Below are 21549 nucleotides of genomic sequence, written 5' to 3' on the forward strand. Positions count from 1 at the left end.
TCGGTGGACTTTCCCATTTTTTCCTATCCTCAGTAGGAAAAGGAAAAGATGAGAGTAACCTTTTAGAGATTCAAAATTTCTTATCAGGATTAACCCACGGTTCTTCAAACAGGGTATGCAGTTCCTTTGACACAGGAAAAGTGACTGAGGACTTATTTTTTACATTAAAATAAGATTCCTCACAATCCTCTGTCACCTTATCAGGAATTTGCAGAACATCTCTGATAGCTTCTATAAGAGCCTCTATTCCTTGTGACAGAGCAGCTACTGAATCCACCTCCCCCTCCTCCATGTCTGACCCCTCAGCGTCAGAGTCATAATGCAGGAAATGGACCAGAGTTTGTTTTTGCGGACAAATGGCAGGGGACTGAGACACTTGTTTGGGGACTGAGTCTCTGTTCATAATGTCACCCACAGACTGTTTTAAGTATTGCATCTCTTTCTCATTGTAGGACAATTTATTAGGGATATTGGAAATAATTCATTTAATGGAATCCAGCCACGCTGGTTCAGCCCCGCTAGCCTGGGAAGGTGCACTACACTGAGTACATAGTAGTGAGCTCCCTGGGGAAGAGGAACACTCTGCTGTGTATGAAACACACTCTTTGCCTGACATATTGTAAATGTGACAGCACACACAGGAAAAGGTTAAATGCACATTTAACCCACAAAGAGCCCTTCCAGGGAGACACAGAGATATTTTGGAGCCAGCACACAATGCCCTTATTGCTAATGCCAATCTTAGCCGGATCGCAGACTAAGTACCCAGATTGGGGACTTAGTACACTAATAATCGCTTCCCCCCTGCTATGACCCCCTGGTACCACTGAGGTAATCTGGAGTCACACCGGAGGAGCTGCGCGTCCCTGTCAGTCAGTGTCTGCGTCCACTGCAGAGGGAAAATGGTGCTGGTGAGCTGCTGGATTCACTCATAGTGAAGCCCCGCCCCCTCAATGGCGCACAGTCTTCTCGCTTTTTTTATACTGGCTGAGGTAATTTTGTGCTTAAAATGGATACAGATCTGTTTTAAGGCTTTGTTTGCCAGTGTGGGTACTGTGTACAGTATACTGAGACGCAGTTGTGGGTTAGATGCTGTGTTTCCCTATACCCTCATGCCGCCATAATGGCTGGTGACCTGCTAACCGGATCACTCACCACTCTTAACTCTTCTGGCTCTGTTAGGGGTGGCGGCGTGCTGTGGGAATGTACGCTCGCCGTGGTTGGGCTTGCAAATAGTTCCCTCAGGAGCTAGTGTACTGTCAGAGGGAAACGGGACCATTAATCCTTCAAGAGGTTGCCCCCCCCCCCCCAAGTCCCATGAAGTAGGCAGGCTGGTGCCATCCAGTCCTGCCTGAAAACAGGAGCGGGGGCTTCCATAAGCATGACCGGCTCCTCTGGGCTCATTTTCTAAGTCTGGTAGGAGGGGCATAGAGGGAGGGGCCAGCCCACACTATCAAATTCTTAAAGTGCCCATGGCTCCTAGTGGACCTGTCTTTACCCCATGGTACTAAATGGATCCCCAGTATCCTCTAGGACGTAAGAGAAAGAGACATTTACAAATTATATTAACGCACACTCATTAGGGGGTGCATAGAAACATGGAAAAGGACGGGGTAGATGGGAGGAACAGGGGGACATGGGATGTACAGAGGGAGAGGGGTAAATCAGAGGAAAGGGGAAGAGGAAAAGTAGTAATGAACACGGAGAGATGGGAGAAACGGAGTGGGGGGTGGGAGGAGTAAATGGGCAAAAAGGGAAAGAACAGGAGGAAATGGGACACACAGAAAAACAGGGGGAAATGGGAGACATGAGAAAAAGGTGATAGGACAATGGTAGATGATAGAAACAGTGAGAAGGACAGGGGGAGAATGGAGAAATGGGGGAAGACAGGGAGAGATGTAAGAAACAGAAAGAAAGACAGGGAAATGGGAGGAACATTTGGAAGTACATGGCTAGAATGGAAAAATAGGGAAAGACATTGGATGGGCGATACATAGGGAAGGACAGAAATGGCACAGGAGCAACAGGGAGATATAATAGTGGGAGACTGGAGGAAAAGGAGGTAGGACAGGGTAAGGTGGTGAGATCATGAAGAAGAACATGGGTAGATAAGAGGAACATGGGGAAGGACAGAGTAAGACAGTAGAAAATGTGAAGAACTGGAAGAGACGGAAGAATAGGGGTAGAAAGATGAGAAAATGTGTGGGGGGGGGGGAGAAAGGAAAAAAATAATTGTACAATCGCGAGCAACCTGTCAAATGATGGGTATTGTAAGGTGAAGTTGTATTAGTAGGAATAACAGATTGTGCAAGAGGGGGAGGTAGTTATAGGAGTAAGATTCATGACGGTGGCAAAACAATCAGGTGGAAGACGACGTGGTAGTTGAAGGGGAAGAGGACAGAGTAGTTGTAGGAGTAGGGTAGTTGTAGTAGTAGGGTTACTATAGTGTATGTAGCAGTAGGGAAGATGAGAACACAGAGTAGTAGTAGTAGTAGTAGTTGTAGTAGTATGTTTTCAGGAGGACAACTGTTACCCGAGCAGTTTATTTTGTAACGTCTGTATTAATAAGGTGGGCCAAATATTACGATTACATTCAGCAAAAATAATTAATAATAACTAATGACTGTTATTCAGACACCATAAATGCAAAACAAAAAAACAGTACACTACTGTATTTCTTCAAATCAGTATCAATAAGGTTATAAACATATATGTATCAATGTAGAGGTCACTCACAGTTATTGGCAGAACGCTGATGGTTGAAGCAGTGTTTAGAGTCAGCCGGACAGTTCCCTCAGCACTAGTCATACCCACCACTTTTCCTGGTTCAGCTATCACAGGAATCCTGTTTGCTGGAGATCCATCTGGGTTGGTGACAAACACCTGAGAGAGAAAAAGGAACATGAGAAAGATACATGTTGCAGGGGAGTTTCACCAGCATGATGTGGCAACCTCTTAAATATATATATATACAGTAACTAGAAGTGAGCAGGTCTGGTTTCTCTCATTCCAACAGAACCAAATTTCAGCTATCTAATTATTACTGGGTTGGGGCTCGAATGTACATGCCAAATTTGGAACTCAAAACAAGCCTAATTTAGTCCTAATTCTCGGATCTCGTGTACAGATGTGTCCCCACGCATTACAGCTGTAGTCACGCCAAACTGCCCTTCTTGGCGCACAACATCCCCTACGACTTGGCTAGCACTGAAAGTCTTTTTTGCATCTGAGTTGCTGATGCAACAAACGTCTTTGCGATTAATTTCCCTTGTATATCTGTGCGACTGAATCTGTGCAGTATATGAAGTGTGACATTGCTATTGTTCAATCCAAGTTATTCTTTGTACACAAATTCAGTCAAGATGTAAAAGTGTTGCATATCAGATGTGCAACTAAGATGCCTGAACGTACTCAAACTTACTGAAGAAGTCCAGGGCAGATTGAATTATGGACCTAGTCCAAGAGAGAGCAAGGGTAGAAAAGAAATGGTAATATTTAAAACATTCAGTCATCCTAGAAAAGAAGGTATCAGCCACATTATCCACTGAGGAGGCTGTACCAAAGAGTGGTTGCTGTATAGACTGCTGTGATAAACTGTCGTGAGTATAGACTATATGGAAAGACTACTGAAAAAATTAGCTGAGATGGACCAGGGTAGTGTGTGTATGTTGGGGGATGGAGGAACATAAGAAGTCTGTTCTTTTTTTAATCCTAGTACCCCCACTAACATAACCAAATATCTGAACCAGGCATCACTGTGGCTATTTTCCTCATCTTTTTCCATTGGGATGTTAATAATAATTACTTACTTATAAACATTTAAAGGGACAATGTCACCATTTTAATTTTTTTTATAAATAAAGTGTAACGTTCTACACTTGGCCATGTTCTACACTTGGCCAATACTGAAAAAAAAGCAGAGATACCGGTTGCCTATCCAGGCAACCTTGTATTAAGCCATCTACAGCATGATTCCAGAAAAGCAAGTCCTAGGACTAGAACTACAGGTTACCTGACTGTAAAAAAAACTTTTTAGCTTTGTATTGAAGCCTATTAGAGTTCCACTATGTCACAGACGGTGGAAGTACTGTATGTGTTTTGTGTTGGGGCTTTTTTCTTTTTCTTTTTTAAGAGATAGAGATTGTTTATATAGTTTAAAATGTATTTATGTAAGAGGTGTGGGTGGGATAATTTATAGCTTACTTTTTTAAACATATTAAACACCTTGACTATTAATTTAAAAAAGAAATCCACTTTGAGGTCCCGTTCATTTGATGTCTGTCTATTGTTCCCCTTTCTAATAAAAACTTGACTTTTGGGTTCATCACTCCAACATATCCAAGAGGAGAGGCCAAAGTGGCAATTACAGGGAGATTGGTGACACAAAATCCATCATTATGCCACCACCTTGCCCACTTCACTACTTAAGTAGGCGGCATCCAGTAGGGTTCCCTACTCTCCCAATGGTCACAGAGATTTCTCCATGACACTCTGAGAAAATAGGCAAATTTGCATCAGACCAGTGCTGTCCAGTCTAGGAGACAAGCTGGTTATGATTTTAACTGGGGATTAGAAACTGATGGTTTGCCCATTATGAGGATAATTAGCCCAAGCTGCCTAGATCTGGGTCTGGTAACAGAAATTGTGTTTTTATTAGCATGGCTGGTCCTGCGTCAGTAGGACGCAACAATGGTATTCCTATTGATAGGATGAACTTTTAACCTATCCAAGCACAAAGGAGGGTAAACAAGCAAAGCCAAGTAATCAGACATGAATCTTAAAATAAACAGACCCAAAAAAATAAAAAACCCTAAAAAAAAACATCAGTGTAATTATTAGTGTGGGATGGCACTGAATATGTAACATTGGAAATGTATTTCTGTTTAAATCAGAAAACAAAAGAATTAAAATTTTCATGACAATTTATATAATCGGAATAAATAATTTCTTTCTTGATCTTTATAAGTTTGACCCAACATCGTTCACAGTCCCCCCGTTTCCATCTCAAAAACATTTTCAGGATCAGACCCTTTCCCACCCTGGATGTTACTAAGACCCTTCTCCTCTCACTGGTCATCTCCAGATTGATCTACTGTAACCTCCTTCTATCTGGCTTCGCTGACTACTGCCTCTCTCCCCTCCAATTTATCCTCCATGCTGCTGCTCAGATTATCCTCATCTTCAAATATACTACTGTACATCTGCTTCCCTTCTCCAACAAGCCCTACATTGGCTCCCCTTCTCCTTCAAACCCCAATTCGAGCTTCTCATACTCAGAAAGCCCTCATCCATTCTTCTTCTATATACGTCTCTCACCTTATCTCCCATCACATTCCCGCGCACCCTCTTCATTCCATAAATGAACGCCACCTCACCTGACAACTGATTACTTCCTCCACTCCCGTCTCCAAGATTTTCCTCATGCTGCACCTTACTCTTGGAATTCTTTCCCTCTCCCGATCAGCCTCTCCACCTCTCTATAAAACTTCTAATGAGCCCTCAAAACCCATGTCTTCGTCACACCCAGCCATCTCTCATCCTAAACCTCTGTTCCTTACTCACTGTCCACCTCATCTGTGTCATCCCTGTGTGTGTGTCCGTCCATCCGTCCCCCCCTTTAGAGTGTTAGCTTTCACGAGCAAGGCCTTCTTCCCTCATGTGCTTTGGCTTTTTTACTTACTGTATACAATCATCTACTCCATACTCCTTTTATTGACACCTAACCCTTGGTTTCCATCAACCTGCTGTTTGTTTAAGTGCTATGACCACTGATGCCGCAATGTTTATCAAGCATACACTAGTCTTGTATTATAAGCAACTGTTTTCTTTGTATGCTTATTTTATATTTAAATAAAGGATAATAATAATAATATTTATTATTATTTATTTATTAACAGTGTCTTATATAGCACAGCAAACTCCATTGTGCTTTATAACTGGACACAATGATGAGACAAAACTGGGTAAAAACAAACAGTCAGAGGTAGGAAGGCCCTGCTCGCAAGCTTACAATCTATGGGGAAATAGGCATTGATACACAAGTATAGGTGCTATTGATTGCATAGTTGTCCATCAGATTGCAAAGGTTCTTGGTGGGCTGCATGATATCACATCACAGCAATGATGAACCAGGGTCAGGAGGAAGGGAGAGTGAAGAAAGAAAAAATACTGTATGTGGAGGATATGTGTTAACTTTACAGTGGTGATATAATTGGATAGGAAAGCTTATGAAGGTAATGTGAGCGGTTTTGGAATTTGATAAGCTTGTCTTAATAGGTGAATATTCAGGGAATGCTCGATGGTATGGAGACTAGAGGAGAGTCTTATTGCACATGGTAGGGCATTCCACATAGTGGGTCCGTCCCAAAGAAGTCCTGTAATCGTGTATGGGAGCAAGTAATGAGTGTGGATGAGGGACGTGGATCTTGTGAAGAGAGAAGGGGATGGGTTGGGAGATATTTTGAGATAAACGAAGAGATGTATGTTGGTGTAGTTTGGTTAATAGCCTTGTGTGTGAGTAAAAGTATTTTATATTGAATACGGTAGAATACAGGTAACCAATGGAGGGACTGACATAGTGGGTCTGCAGACAATGAACGTCTAGCGGGGAATATTAGCCCAGCAGCTGCATTCAGAATGGATTGTAACAGTGAGAGTCTCTTCTTGGTAAGACCTTTATGAAGACAATTGCAATAATCAATACGGGAAATAATGACAGCATGGGTTAGAGTTTTAGCAGTGTCTTGTGTAGGGTATGACCATATTTTGGATATGTTTTTTAGATTCATGTAACATGATTTTGAGACAGATTGAATGTGGGCAACAAAGGACAATTCAGAGTCAAGGATGACACCCAGGCAGCAAGCTTGTGGTGTAGGGTTGATTGTTGAGTTATCAATAGTGAAAGAAATATCAAGTTGGTAACTGCTATTGGCCGGTTGAAATATAATTAACTCAGTTTTGGAAATATTAAGTTTGAGGTGGCGAGATGACATCCAACATGAAACAGCAAAGAGGCATTCAGTGACACAGCCCAATACAGATAGAGACAAATCAGGGGAGGATAGGTAGATATGAGTATCATCTGCATACAGATTATACTGAAATCCAAAAGAGCTGATTAGTTTACCAAGAGATGAGGTATAGATTGAGAAAAGCAGAGGACCTAAGACTGAGCCTTGCGGTACTCCAACTGAAAGAGGTAGCAAAGGGGAGGTGGATTCAGTGAAACAAACACTGAAAGAGCAATTAGATAGGTAGGATAGGAACCAAGAGAGGGCCATGTCCTGAAGACCTAGGGATTGCAGTGTTTGTATGAGAAGAGAGTGGTCAACAGTGTCAAAAGCAGCAGAGAGGTCTAGAAGAATGAGAAGTGAGCAATGGCCTTTAGACTTCACAGTAACCAGATCATTCACTACTTTAGTCAGTGCTGTCTCTGTGGAGTGTTGGGAATGAAAGCCTGATTGATGTGGGTCCAATAAGTTGTATGAGTTAAGAAAGTGTGTGAGGCAAGTGTAGGCAAGTTTCTCAAGAAGCTTGGAGAGGCAAGGTAGCTGAGAGATGGGACGGTAGTTTGAGAGAGAGTTAGGGTCAGAATTTTGCTTTTTCAGAATGGGAGTAATCACTGCATGCTTGAACAGTGAAGGAAAGATACCAGTGTAGAGAGAGAGAGAGATTACAGATGTTAGTTAAGGTTGGGATGAGCACAGGAGACAGAGCTTTACTTATTTGTGAGGGTATTGGATCAAGAGGAGAGGTAGTAGAGTAGCAGGATGAGAAGAGTGTTGATACTTTATCTTCATTTGTGGGATCAAATGAAGAGAAAGTGCCAGAGGGTTCAGGTAAATAATTGAGTAGGTCACTTATTGAGGAAGAGCATGACATTTTATCTTGGATCTTATCAATCTTGTCCTTGAAGTAGGAAGCTAGATCTTGTGCTTTAATAGTAGCTGGTGGGCTGGGTGGAGGAGGGTTGAGAAGTGATTTAAATATATTAAAAAGTCATTTGGGATTAGAGGCTTGAGCAGAGATGAGAGTTTGGAAATATGTTTGTTTGGCAGTGTCCAGGGCCTTACGATTAGAGATGAGCGCCGGAAATTTTTCGGGTTTTGTGTTTTGGTTTTGGGTTCGGTTCCGCGGCCGTGTTTTGGGTTCGACCGCGTTTTGGCAAAACCTCACCAAATTTTTTTTGTCGGATTCGGGTGTGTTTTGGATTCGGGTGTTTTTTTAAAAAAACCCTAAAAAACAGCTTAAATCATAGAATTTGGGGGTAATTTTGATCCCAAAGTATTATTAACCTCAAAAAACATAATTTACACTCATTTTCAGCCTATTCTGAACACATCACACCTCACAATATTATTTTTAGTCCTAAAATTTGCACCGAGGTCGCTGTGTGAGTAAGATAAGCGACCCTAGTGGCCGACACAAACACCGGGCCCATCTAGGAGTGGCACTGCAGTGTCACGCAGGATGGCCCTTCCAAAAAACCCTCCCCAAACAGCACATGACGCAAAGAAAAAAAGAGGCGCAATGAGGTAGCTGACTGTGTGAGTAAGATTAGCGACCCTAGTGGCCGACACAAACACCGGGCACATCTAGGAGTGGCACTGCAGTGTCACGCAGGATGTCCCTTCCAAAAAACCCTCCCCAAACAGCACATGACGCAAAGAAAAAAAGAGGCGCAATGAGGTAGCTGTGTGAGTAAGATTAGCGACCCTAGTGGCCGACACAAACACCGGGCCCATCTAGGAGTGGCACTGCAGTGTCACGCAGGATGTCCCTTCCAAAAAACCCTCCCCAATCAGCACATGATGCAAAGAAAAAGAAAAGAAAAAAGAGGTGCAAGATGGAATTATCCTTGGGCCCTCCCACCCACCCTTATGTTGTATAAACAAAACAGGACATGCACACTTTAACCAACCCATCATTTCAGTGACAGGGTCTGCCACACGACTGTGACTGATATGACGGGTTGGTTTGGACCCCCCCCAAAAAAGAAGCAATTAATCTCTCCTTGCACAAACTGGCTCTACAGAGGCAAGATGTCCACCTCATCTTCACCCTCCGATGTATCACCGTGTACATCCCCCTCCTCACAGATTATCAATTCGTCCCCACTGGAATCCACCATCTCAGCTCCCTGTGTACTTTGTGGAGGCAATTGCTGCTGGTCAATGTCTCCGCGGAGGAATTGATTATAATTCATTTTAATGAACATCATCTTCTCCACATTTTCTGGATGTAACCTCGTACGCCGATTGCTGACAAGGTGAGCGGCGGCACTAAACACTCTTTCGGAGTACACACTTGTGGGAGGGCAACTTAGGTAGAATAAAGCCAGTTTGTGCAAGGGCCTCCAAATTGCCTCTTTTTCCTGCCAGTATAAGTACGGACTGTGTGACGTGCCTACTTGGATGCGGTCACTCATATAATCCTCCACCATTCTATCAATGTTGAGAGAATCATATGCAGTGACAGTAGACGACATGTCCGTAATCGTTGTCAGGTCCTTCAGTCCGGACCAGATGTCAGCATCAGCAGTCGCTCCAGACTGCCCTGCATCACCGCCAGCGGGTGGGCTCGGAATTCTGAGCCTTTTCCTCGCACCCCCAGTTGCGGGAGAATGTGAAGGAGGAGATGTTGACAGGTCGCGTTCCGCTTGACTTGACAATTTTGTCACCAGCAGGTCTTTCAACCCCAGCAGACCTGTGTCTGCCGGAAAGAGAGATCCAAGGTAGGCTTTAAATCTAGGATCGAGCACGGTGGCCAAAATGTAGTGCTCTGATTTCAACAGATTGACCACCCGTGAATCCTTGTTAAGCGAATTAAGGGCTGCATCCACAAGTCCCACATGCCTAGCGGAATCGCTCCCTTTTAGCTCCTTCTTCAATGCCTCCAGCTTCTTCTGCAAAAGCCTGATGAGGGGAATGACCTGACTCAGGCTGGCAGTGTCTGAACTGACTTCACGTGTGGCAAGTTCAAAGGGCATCAGAACCTTGCACAACGTTGAAATCATTCTCCACTGCACTTGAGACAGGTGCATTCCATCTCCTATATCGTGCTCAATTGTATAGGCTTGAATGGCCTTTTGCTGCTCCTCCAACCTCTGAAGCATATAGAGGGTTGAATTCCACCTCGTTACCACTTCTTGCTTCAGATGATGGCAGGGCAGGTTCAGTAGTTTTTGGTGGTGCTCCAGTCTTCTGTACGTGGTGCCTGTACGCCGAAAGTGTCCCGCAATTTTTCTGGCCACCGACAGCATCTCTTGCACGCCCCTGTCGTTTTTTAAAAAATTCTGCACCACCAAATTCAAGGTATGTGCAAAACATGGGACGTGCTGGAATTTGCCCATATTTAATGCACACACAATATTGCTGGCGTTGTCCGATGCCACAAATCCACAGGAGAGTCCAATTGGGGTAAGCCATTCCGCGATGATCTTCCTCAGTTGCCGTAAGAGGTTTTCAGCTGTGTGCGTATTCTGGAAAGCGGTGATACAAAGCGTAGCCTGCCTAGGAAAGAGTTGGCGTTTGCGAGATGCTGCTACTGGTGCCGCCGCTGCTGTTCTTGCGGCGGGAGTCCATACATCTACCCAGTGGGCTGTCACAGTCATATAGTCCTGACCCTGCCCTGCTCCACTTGTCCACATGTCCGTGGTTAAGTGGACATTGGGTACAACTGCATTTTTTAGGACACTGGTGAGTCTTTTTCTGACGTCCGTGTACATTCTCGGTATCGCCTGCCTAGAGAAGTGGAACCTAGATGGTATTTGGTAACGGGGGCACACTGCCTCAATAAATTGTCTAGTTCCCTGTGAACTAACGGCGGATACCGGACGCACGTCTAACACCAACATAGTTGTCAAGGACTCAGTTATCCGCTTTGCAGTAGGATGACTGCTGTGATATTTCATCTTCCTCGCAAAGGACTGTTGAACAGTCAATTGCTTACTGGAAGTAGTACAAGTGGGCTTACGACTTCCCCTCTGGGATGACCATCGACTCCCAGCGGCAACAACAGCAGCGCCAGCAGCAGTAGGCGTTACACGCAAGGATGCATCGGAGGAATCCCAGGCAGGAAAGGACTCGTCAGACTTGCCAGTGACATGGCCTGCAGGACTATTGGCATTCCTGGGGAAGGAGGAAATTGACACTGAGGGAGTTGGTGGGGTGGTTTGCGTGAGCTTGGTTACAAGAGGAAGGGATTTACTGGTCAGTGGACTGCTTCCGCTGTCACCCAAAGTTTTTGAACTTGTCACTGACTTATTATGAATGCGCTGCAGGTGACGTATAAGGGAGGATGTTCCGAGGTGGTTAACGTCCTTACCCCTACTTATTACAGCTTGACAAAGGGAACACACGGCTTGACACCTGTTGTCCGCATTTCTGGTGAAATACCTCCACACCGAAGAGCTGATTTTTTTGGTATTTTCACCTGGCATGTCAACGGCCATATTCCTCCCACGGACAACAGGTGTCTCCCCGGGTGCCTGACTTAAACAAACCACCTCACCATCAGAATCCTCCTGGTCAATTTCCTCCCCAGCGCCAGCAACACCCATATCCTCCTCATCCTGGTGTACTTCAACACTGACATCTTCAATCTGACTATCAGGAACTGGACTGCGGGTGCTCCTTCCAGCACTTGCAGGGGGCATGCAAATAGTGGAAGGCGCATGCTCTTCACGTCCAGTGTTGGGAAGGTCAGGCATCGCAAACGACACAATTGGACTCTCCTTGTGGATTTGGGATTTCAAAGAACGCACAGTTCTTTGCGGTGCTTTTGCCAGCTTGAGTCTTTTCAGTTTTCTAGCGAGAGGCTGAGTGCTTCCATCCTCATGTGAAGCTGAACCACTAGCCATGAACATAGGCCAGGGCCTCAGCCGTTCCTTGCCACTCCGTGTGGTAAATGGCATATTGGCAAGTTTACGCTTCTCCTCCGACAATTTTATTTTAGGTTTTGGAGTCCTTTTTTTTCTGATATTTGGTGTTTTGGATTTGACATGCTCTGTACTATGACATTGGGCATCGGCCTTGGCAGACGACGTTGCTGGCATTTCATCGTCTCGGCCATGACTAGTGGCAGCAGCTTCAGCACGAGGTGGAAGTGGATCTTGATCTTTCCCTAATTTTGGAACCTCAACTTTTTTGTTCTCCATATTTTATAGGCAGAACTAAAAGGCACCTCAGGTAAACAATGGAGATGGATGGATTGGATAGTTTACTAGTATACAATTATGGACGGACTGCCACGGTTAGGTGGTATAAAAAAACCACGGTTAGGTGGTATATATTATAATAATAATACAATTATGGATGGACGGACTGCCTGCCGACTGCCGACACAGAGGTAGCCACAGCCGTGAACTACCGCACTGTACACTGGTTGATAAAGAGATAGTAGTATACTCGTAACAACTAGTATGACACTATGACGACGGTATAAAGAATGAAAAAAAAACCACGGTTAGGTGGTATATATTATAATAATAATACAATTATGGATGGACGGACTGCCTGCCGACTGCCGACACAGAGGTAGCCACAGCCGTGAACTACCGCACTGTACACTGGTTGATAAAGAGATAGTAGTATACTCGTAACAACTAGTATGACACTATGACGACGGTATAAAGAATGAAAAAAAAACCACGGTTAGGTGGTATATATTATAATAATAATACAATTATGGATGGACGGACTGCCTGCCGACTGCCGACACAGAGGTAGCCACAGCCGTGAACTACCGCACTGTACACTGGTTGATAAAGAGATAGTAGTATACTCGTAACAACTAGTATGACACTATGACGGTATAAAGAATGAAAAAAAAACCACGGTTAGGTGGTATATATTATAATAATAATACAATTATGGATGGACGGACTGCCTGCCGACTGCCGACACAGAGGTAGCCACAGCCGTGAACTACCGCACTGTACACTGGTTGATAAAGAGATAGTAGTATACTCGTAACAACTAGTATGACACTATGACGACGGTATAAAGATTAAAGAATGGAAAAAAAACCACGGTTAGGTGGTATATATTATAATAATAATACAATTATGGATGGACGGACTGCCTGCCGACTGCCGACACAGAGGTAGCCACAGCCGTGAACTACCGCACTGTACACTGGTTGATAAAGAGATAGTAGTATACTCGTAACAACTAGTATGACACTATGACGGTATAAAGAATGAAAAAAAACCACGGTTAGGTGGTATATATTATAATAATAATACAATTATGGATGGACGGACTGCCTGCCGACTGCCGACACAGAGGTAGCCACAGCCGTGAACTACCGCACTGTACACTGGTTGATAAAGAGATAGTAGTATACTCGTAACAATTAGGATGACACTATGACGGTATAAAGAATGAAAAAAAAACCACGGTTAGGTGGTAGGTATATAATAATAAATAATACAATTCTGGTCGGACGGACTGCCTGCCGTGTGCCGACACAGAGGTAGCCACAGCCGTGAACTACCGCACTGTACACTGGTTGATAAAGAGATAGTAGTATACTCGTAACAATTAGGATGACACTATGACGGTATAAAGAATGAAAAAAAAACCACGGTTAGGTGGTAGGTATATAATAATAAATAATACAATTCTGGTCGGACGGACTGCCTGCCGTGTGCCGACACAGAGGTAGCCACAGCCGTGAACTACCGCACTGTACACTGGTTGATAAAGAGATAGTAGTATACTCGTAACAATTAGGATGACACTATGACGGTATAAAGAATGAAAAAAAAACCACGGTTAGGTGGTAGGTATATAATAATAAATAATACAATTCTGGTCGGACGGACTGCCTGCCGTGTGCCGACACAGAGGTAGCCACAGCCGTGAACTACCGCACTGTACACTGGTTGATAAAGAGATAGTAGTATACTCGTAACAATTAGGATGACACTATGACGGTATAAAGAATGAAAAAAAAACCACGGTTAGGTGGTAGGTATATAATAATAAATAATACAATTCTGGTCGGACGGACTGCCTGCCGTGTGCCGACACAGAGGTAGCCACAGCCGTGAACTACCGCACTGTACACTGGTTGATAAAGAGATAGTAGTATACTCGTAACAATTAGGATGACACTATGACGGTATAAAGAATGAAAAAAAAACCACGGTTAGGTGGTAGGTATATAATAATAAATAATACAATTCTGGTCGGACGGACTGCCTGCCGTGTGCCGACACAGAGGTAGCCACAGCCGTGAACTACCGCACTGTACACTGGTTGATAAAGAGATAGTAGTATACTCGTAACAATTAGGATGACACTATGACGGTATAAAGAATGAAAAAAAAACCACGGTTAGGTGGTAGGTATATAATAATAAATAATACAATTCTGGTCGGACGGACTGCCTGCCGTGTGCCGACACAGAGGTAGCCACAGCCGTGAACTACCGCACTGTACTGTGTCTGCTGCTAATATAGACTGGTTGATATTTAAAGAGATATTAGTAGTATACAACAATACTATACTGGTGGTCAGGCACTGGTCACCACTCCTGCAGCAAAAGTGTGCACTGTTAATTAATATAATTGTACTCCTGGCTCCTGCTAACAACCTGCAGTGCTCCCCAGTCTCCCCCACAATTAATTATAAGCTTTTAATTTATACATTGATGACTGTGCAGCACACTGGGCTGAGCTGAGTGCACACAGACTGAGTCACACTGTGTGACTGACTGTGCTGTGTATCGTTTTTTTTTTCAGGCAGAGAACGGATATAGCAGAGAGAAGTGAACGGATATATTATATTAAATAAAAGTTAACTAGCAACTGCACTGGTCACTGACTGTGGTAAACTAACTCTGTCTGCGACTCTGCACAATCTCTCTCTATCTAATCTATCTATCTCTATTCTAATGGAGAGGACGCCAGACACGTCCTCTCCCTATCAATCTCAATGCACGAGTGAAAATGGCGGCGACGCGCGGCTCCTTATATAGAATCCGAGTCTCGCGATAGAATCCGAGCCTCGCGAGAATCCGACAGCGTCATGATGACGTTCGGGCGCGCTCGGGTTAACCGAGCAAGGCGGGAAGATCCGAGTCGCTCGGACCCGTGGAAAAAAAAGTGAAGTTCGTGCGGGTTCGGATTCAAAGAAACCGAACCCGCTCATCTCTACTTACGATAAGAGTGGTAGAGAGTCTTATATGTGAGGAAGTCACTTGGAATATGAGATTTACTCCACTGGCGTTCAACTTTACGTGACAGTTTTGTAGGTGTCTTGTTACTTTAGAGTGCCATGGTTGACAACTAGACCTACGTGGAGTGTGATGGGTAGCTGGAGCCACTTCATCAAGGGCTACCTCTAGAGTCTGGTTCAGGTGTGATACAGCCATCTCAGGAGAAGTGAATGCAGAAATAGGTGAAAGCAGTTGTTGGAGTGAGGTGGAAAGTTCTTGAAGATTAATTGCATTCATATTTCTGTGGGTTTGAGGAGGATTGGAGGACTTCAGTGACATTGAGTTTGAAGTATTGGAGGAGAGCATGCAGGTGATAAGGTTGTGATCTGAGAGGGAGAAAAGGGTGCTAGTGAATTCAGAAACTAAGCATAGTCTGGTGAATACTAGATCAAGAGGAAAAAGGAGAGATACAAACTAAAAGCGCTCCCATAAAAGCCAAGTTTACAAACACACACCCAGTGGATACATAAAATTGATTGGTCACGTACACTGGTAATTCAGGAGATGAATAAAGATCCAACGTTGATTAAAGGCAGATGGATCTAATTCTCATAAAATTATAAGACAAAAAGAAAGTGCAATAGTGCAATTATCTTTGTTTAAAAGACCTGAATTTATTTTAATATCGCACTTACACCAAACAGATGAGGTCAGTAGCATATAGAATGAATCCTCTTTGGCAGTACAGCAGCAAAGGACTGGATGATAACAGTCCTAACAATGTCCAACGCCGATATCAAACAAATGCAGTTAGACCTCATAAAGAGCAGAAGAAAGTGCAATAGTGCAATTATCCTTTTTTTAAAAACAAGGGTTTATTTTTAAACAGTGCACTTACATCAAGTAGATAAAATAAAAGCATATAGATAAATCCCCAATGAGGAATACAACCACACGCTTCTGAAGAAGGACTATGAAAGTTTGAAACGCGTTAAGCGTGTACTCTCCCGCTTTACTTGTGACCCCGTTTGAGTTTTACTATCTGCACTGGATGCTGAGGGACTGTGTTGGATCCTGGTTTCCGGAGCCGTTTTCCTTAAGGTGCTATATCCATCTGGCCCCTTCCAGACCTTGCTTCCTGTGGTTGTATTCCTCATTGGGGATTTATCTATATGCTTTTATTTTATCTACTTGATGTAAGTGCACTGTTTAAAAATAAACCCTTGTTTTAAAAAAAAGGATAATTGCACTATTGCACTTTCTTCTGCTCTTTATGAGGTCTAACTGCATTTGTTTGATATCGGCGTTGGACATTGTTAGGACTGTTATCATCCAGTCCTTTGCTGCTGTACTGCCAAAGAGGATTCATTCTATATGCTACTGACCTCATCTGTTTGGTGTAAGTGCGATATTAAAATAAATTCAGGTCTTTTAAACAAAGATAATTGCACTATTGCACTTTCTTTTTGTCTTATAATTTTATGAGAATTAGATCCATCTGCCTTTAATCAACGTTGGATCTTTATTCATCTCCTGAATTACCAGTGTACGTGACCAATCAATTTTATGTATCCACTGGGTGTGTGTTTGTAAACTTGGCTTTTATGGGAGCGCTTTTAGTTTGTATCTCTCCTTTTTCCTCTCAATCTATTTGTTAAGTGTAAAGGGATATACACTCTGAGATATATAATTTTTAGCTGCACCCGTGAATTAATCTGCGCATGTTTTTAAACTATTTCCTAATCTTGAATACTAGATCAAGGCAGTGGCCCTCCTAATAAGTAGAATAGTTAGTCCATTGTGAGAGGCCGAGAGAGGAGGTTAGAAAGAGTAGTTTGGAGGCATGAGCAGTAGGTTTGGGACTATCAATACCAATATTGAAATCTCCCATAATAATGGTGGAGATGTCAGAGGATAGGAAGTGAGGGAGCCAGGCAGAAAATTCTTCTAGAAATTGTTTGGTTTGCCCAGGTGGGCGATAGATAGCTGCAACACGCAGAGAGAAAGGAGTGTAAATTCTGATAGAATGGACTTCAAATTATGTAAATGTGAGTGATGGAACCTCTTGTAGAACTGTGTATGTGAAAGATTGTAATAGTAATAATCTGACCCCACCTCCTTCAGTGTTACCAGGCCTGAGGGGGTAGAGTGGAGAGCACCGTGTGACAGTGCTGCAGGGGAGGCCATGTCTGGTTGTGTGAGCCATGTTTCTATGATAGCCAGCAGGTTGAAGTTGTTAGATACGAAGAGGTCATGAACGGATGTTAGTTTGTTACAAACAGAGCGTGCATTAAGTTACATTTTTTGTGATTTGGAGGGTGATGGGAGACATGTGATGTAAATGAGGTAAGCTGTATTTCTATATTGCTGTGAATCAGGTGAATGTGAGTGGGGCAGGTACTTGGGGCCTGGATTAGGTGAAATGCCACCAGCTAATAGCTGTAAGAGAGAGAAATAAAATAAGAATTTACTTACCGATAATTCTATTTCTCGTAGTCCGTAGTGGATGCTGGGAACTCCGTAAGGACCATGGGGAATAGCGGCTCCGCAGGAGACCGGGCACAAAAGTAAAGCTTTAGGACTACCTGGTGTGCACTGGCTCCTCCCCCTATGACCCTCCTCCAAGCCTCAGTTAGGATACTGTGCCCGGACGAGCGTACACAATAAGGAAGGATTTTGAATCCCGGGTAAGACTCATACCAGCCACACCAATCACACCGTACAACCTGTGATCTGAACCCAGTTAACAGCATGATAACAGAGGAGCCTCTGAAAAGATGGCTCACAACAATAATAACCCGATTTTTGTAACAATAACTATGTACAAGTATTGCAGACAATCCGCACTTGGGATGGGCGCCCAGCATCCACTACGGACTACGAGAAATAGAATTATCGGTAAGTAAATTCTTATTTTCTCTGACGTCCTAGTGGATGCTGGGAACTCCGTAAGGACCATGGGGATTATACCAAAGCTCCCAAACGGGCGGGAGAGTGCGGATGACTCTGCAGCACCGAATGAGAGAACTCCAGGTCCTCCTCAGCCAGGGTATCAAATTTGTAGAATTTAGCAAACGTGTTTGCCCCTGACCAAGTAGCTGCTCGGCAAAGTTGTAAAGCCGAGACCCCTCGGGCAGCCGCCCAAGATGAGCCCACCTTCCTTGTGGAATGGGCTTTTACAGATTTTGGCTGTGGCAGGCCTGCCACAGAATGTGCAAGCTGAATTGTACTACAAATCCAACGAGCAATAGTCTGCTTAGAAGCAGGAGCACCCAGCTTGTTGGGTGCATACAGGATAAACAGCGAGTCAGATTTTCTGACTCCAGCCGTCCTGGAAACATATATTTTCAGGGCCCTGACTACGTCCAGCAACTTGGAGTCCTCCGAGTCCCTAGTAGCCGCAGGTACCACAATAGGCTGGTTCAAGTGAAACGCTGAAACCACCTTAGGGAGAAATTGAGGACGAGTCCTCAATTCTGCCCTGTCCGTATGAAAAATTAGGTAAGGGCTTTTATAGGATAAAGCCGCCAATTCTGAGACACGCCTGGCTGAAGCCAGGGCCAACAGCATTACCACTTTCCATGTGAGATATTTTAAGTCCACAGTGGTGAGTGGTTCAAACCAATGTGATTTTAGGAACCCCAAAACTACATTGAGATCCCAAGGTGCCACTGGAGGCACAAAAGGAGGCTGTATATGCAGTACCCCCTTGACAAACGTCTGAACTTCAGGAACTGAAGCCAGTTCTTTCTGGAAGAAAATCGACAGGGCCGAAATTTGAACCTTAATGGACCCTAATTTTAGGCCCATAGACAGTCCTGTTTGCAGGAAATGCAGGAAACGACCCAGTTGAAATTCCTCTGTAGGGGCCTTCCTGGCCTCGCACCACGCAACATATTTACGCCAAATACGGTGATAATGCTGTACGGTGACATCCTTCCTGGCTTTGATCAGGGTAGGGATGACTTCATCCGGAATGCCTTTTTCCTTCAGGATCCGGCGTTCAACCGCCATGCCGTCAAACGCAGCCGCGGTAAGTCTTGGAACAGACAGGGTCCCTGCTGGAGCAGGTCCTTTCTTAGAGGTAGAGGCCACGGGTCCTCTGTGAGCATCTCTTGAAGTTCCGGGTACCAAGTCCTTCTTGGCCAATCCGGAGCCACGAGTATAGTCCTTACTCCTCTCCTTCTTATGATTCTCAGTACCTTGGGTATGAGAGGCAGAGGAGGGAACACATACACTGACTGGTACACCCACGGTGTTACCAGAGCGTCCACAGCTATTGCCTGAGGGTCCCTTGACCTGGCGCAATACCTGTCTAGTTTTTTGTTGAGGCGGGACGCCATCATGTCCACCTTTGGTTTTTCCCAACGGTTCACAATCATGTGGAAGACTTCTGGGTGAAGTCCCCACTCTCCCGGGTGGAGGTCGTGTCTGCTGAGGAAGTCTGCTTCCCAGTTGTCCACTCCCGGAATGAACACTGCTGACAGTGCTATCACATGATTTTCCGCCCAGCGAAGAATCCTTGCAACTTCTGCCATTGCCCTCCTGCTTTTTGTGCCGCCCTGTCTGTTTACGTGGGCGACTGCCGTGATGTTGTCTGACTGGATCAGCACTGGCTGACCTTGAAGCAGAGGTCTTGCTAGGCTTAGAGCATTGTAGATGGCCCTTAGCTCCAGGATATTTATGTGAAGTGATGTCTCCAGGCTTGACCACAAGCCCTGGAAATTTCTTCCCTGTGTGACTGCTCCCCAGCCTCTCAGGCTGGCATCCGTGGTCACCAGGACCCAGTCCTGAATGCCGAATCTGCGGCCCTCTAGAAGATGAGCACTCTGCAACCACCACAGGAGAGACACCCTTGTCCTTGGTGACAAGATTATCCGCTGATGCATCTGAAGATGCGACCCGGACCATTTGTCTAGCAGATCCCACTGGAAGGTTCTTGCGTGGAATCTGCCGAATGGGATTGCTTCGTAAGAAGCCACCATCTTTCCCAGGACCCTTGTGCATTGATGCACTGAGACTTGGCCTGGTTTTAGGAGATTTCTGACTAGTTCGGATAACTCCCTGGCTTTCTCCTCCGGGAGAAACACCTTTTTCTGGACTGTGTCCAGGATCATCACTAGGAATAGAAGTCGTGTCGTCGGGATCAGCTGCGATTTTGGAATATTGAGAATCCAACCGTGCTGGCGCAGCACTATCTGAGATAGTGCTACTCCGACTTCCAACTGTTCCCTGGATCTTGCCCTTATCAGGAGATCGTCCAAGTAAGGGATAACTAAAACTCCCTTCCTTCGAAGGAGTATCATCATTTCGGCCATTACCTTGGTAAAGACCCGGGGTGCCGTGGACAATCCAAACGGCAGCGTCTGAAACTGATAGTGACAGTTCTGTACCACAAACCTGAGGTACCCTTGGTGAGAAGGGTAAATTGGGACATGTAGGTAAGCATCTTTGATGTCCAGAGACACCATATAGTCCCCTTCTTCCAGGTTTGCAATCACTGCCCTGAGTGACTCCATCTTGAATTTGAACCTTTGTATGTAAGTGTTCAAGGATTTTAGGTTTAAAATTGGTCTCACCGAGCCGTCCGGCTACGGTACCACAAATAGTGTGGAATAGTACCCCTTTCCCTGTTGTAGGAGGGGTACCTTGATTATCACCTGCTGGGAATATAGCTTGTGAATGGCTTCCAATACTGCCTCCCTGTCTGAGGGAGACGTCGGTAAAGCAGACTTTAGAAAACGGCGAGGGGGAGACGTCTCGAATTCCAATTTGTACCCCTGAGATACCACCTGAAGGATCCAGGGGTCCACTTGCGAGTGGGCCCACTGCGCACTGAACTTCTTGAGACGGGCCCCCACCGTGCCTGAGTCCGCTTGTAAAGCCCCAGCGTCATGCTGAGGACTTTGCAGAGGCGGTAGAGGGCTTTTGTTCCTGGGAACTGGCTGTTTGTTGCAGCCTTTTTCCTCTCCCTCTGCCATGGGGCAGAAATGAGGCGCCTTTTGCCCGCTTGCCCTTATGGGGCCGAAAGGACTGCGCCTGATAATACGGCGTCTTCTTAGGTTGAGAAGCTACCTGGGGTAAAAATGTGGATTTTCCAGCAGTTGCCGTGGCTACCAGGTCTGATAGACCTACCCCAAATAACTCCTCCCCCTTATAAGGCAATACTTCCATGTGCCTTTTAGAATCCGCATCACCTGACCACTGCCGCGTCCATAAACCTCTTCTTGCAGAAATGGACAGCGCGCTAACTCTTGATGCAAGTCGGCAAATATCCCTCTGTGCATCACGCATATATAGAAATGCATCCTTCAAATGCTCTATAGTCAGTAATATACTGTCCCTATCTAGGGTATCAATATTTTCAGTCAGGGAATCCGA

General features: G+C 44.7%; 1 protein-coding gene across 1 annotated transcript in view; it reads right to left on the reverse strand.

Moving 5' to 3' along the window:
* LOC134936133 (A.superbus venom factor 1-like) overlaps nt 1–21549 on the reverse strand; it is a 168420-nt gene that overhangs the window by 110103 nt on the left and 36768 nt on the right. The window contains exon 11 of the mRNA XM_063931049.1: nt 2737–2883. Within this exon, the coding sequence (XP_063787119.1) occupies nt 2737–2883 (147 nt within the window). The remainder of the gene's footprint in view (nt 1–2736; nt 2884–21549) is intronic.

The sequence above is a fragment of the Pseudophryne corroboree genome, chromosome 6 (assembly GCF_028390025.1).
Source record: "Pseudophryne corroboree isolate aPseCor3 chromosome 6, aPseCor3.hap2, whole genome shotgun sequence".
Lineage (NCBI taxonomy): Eukaryota > Metazoa > Chordata > Amphibia > Anura > Myobatrachidae > Pseudophryne > Pseudophryne corroboree.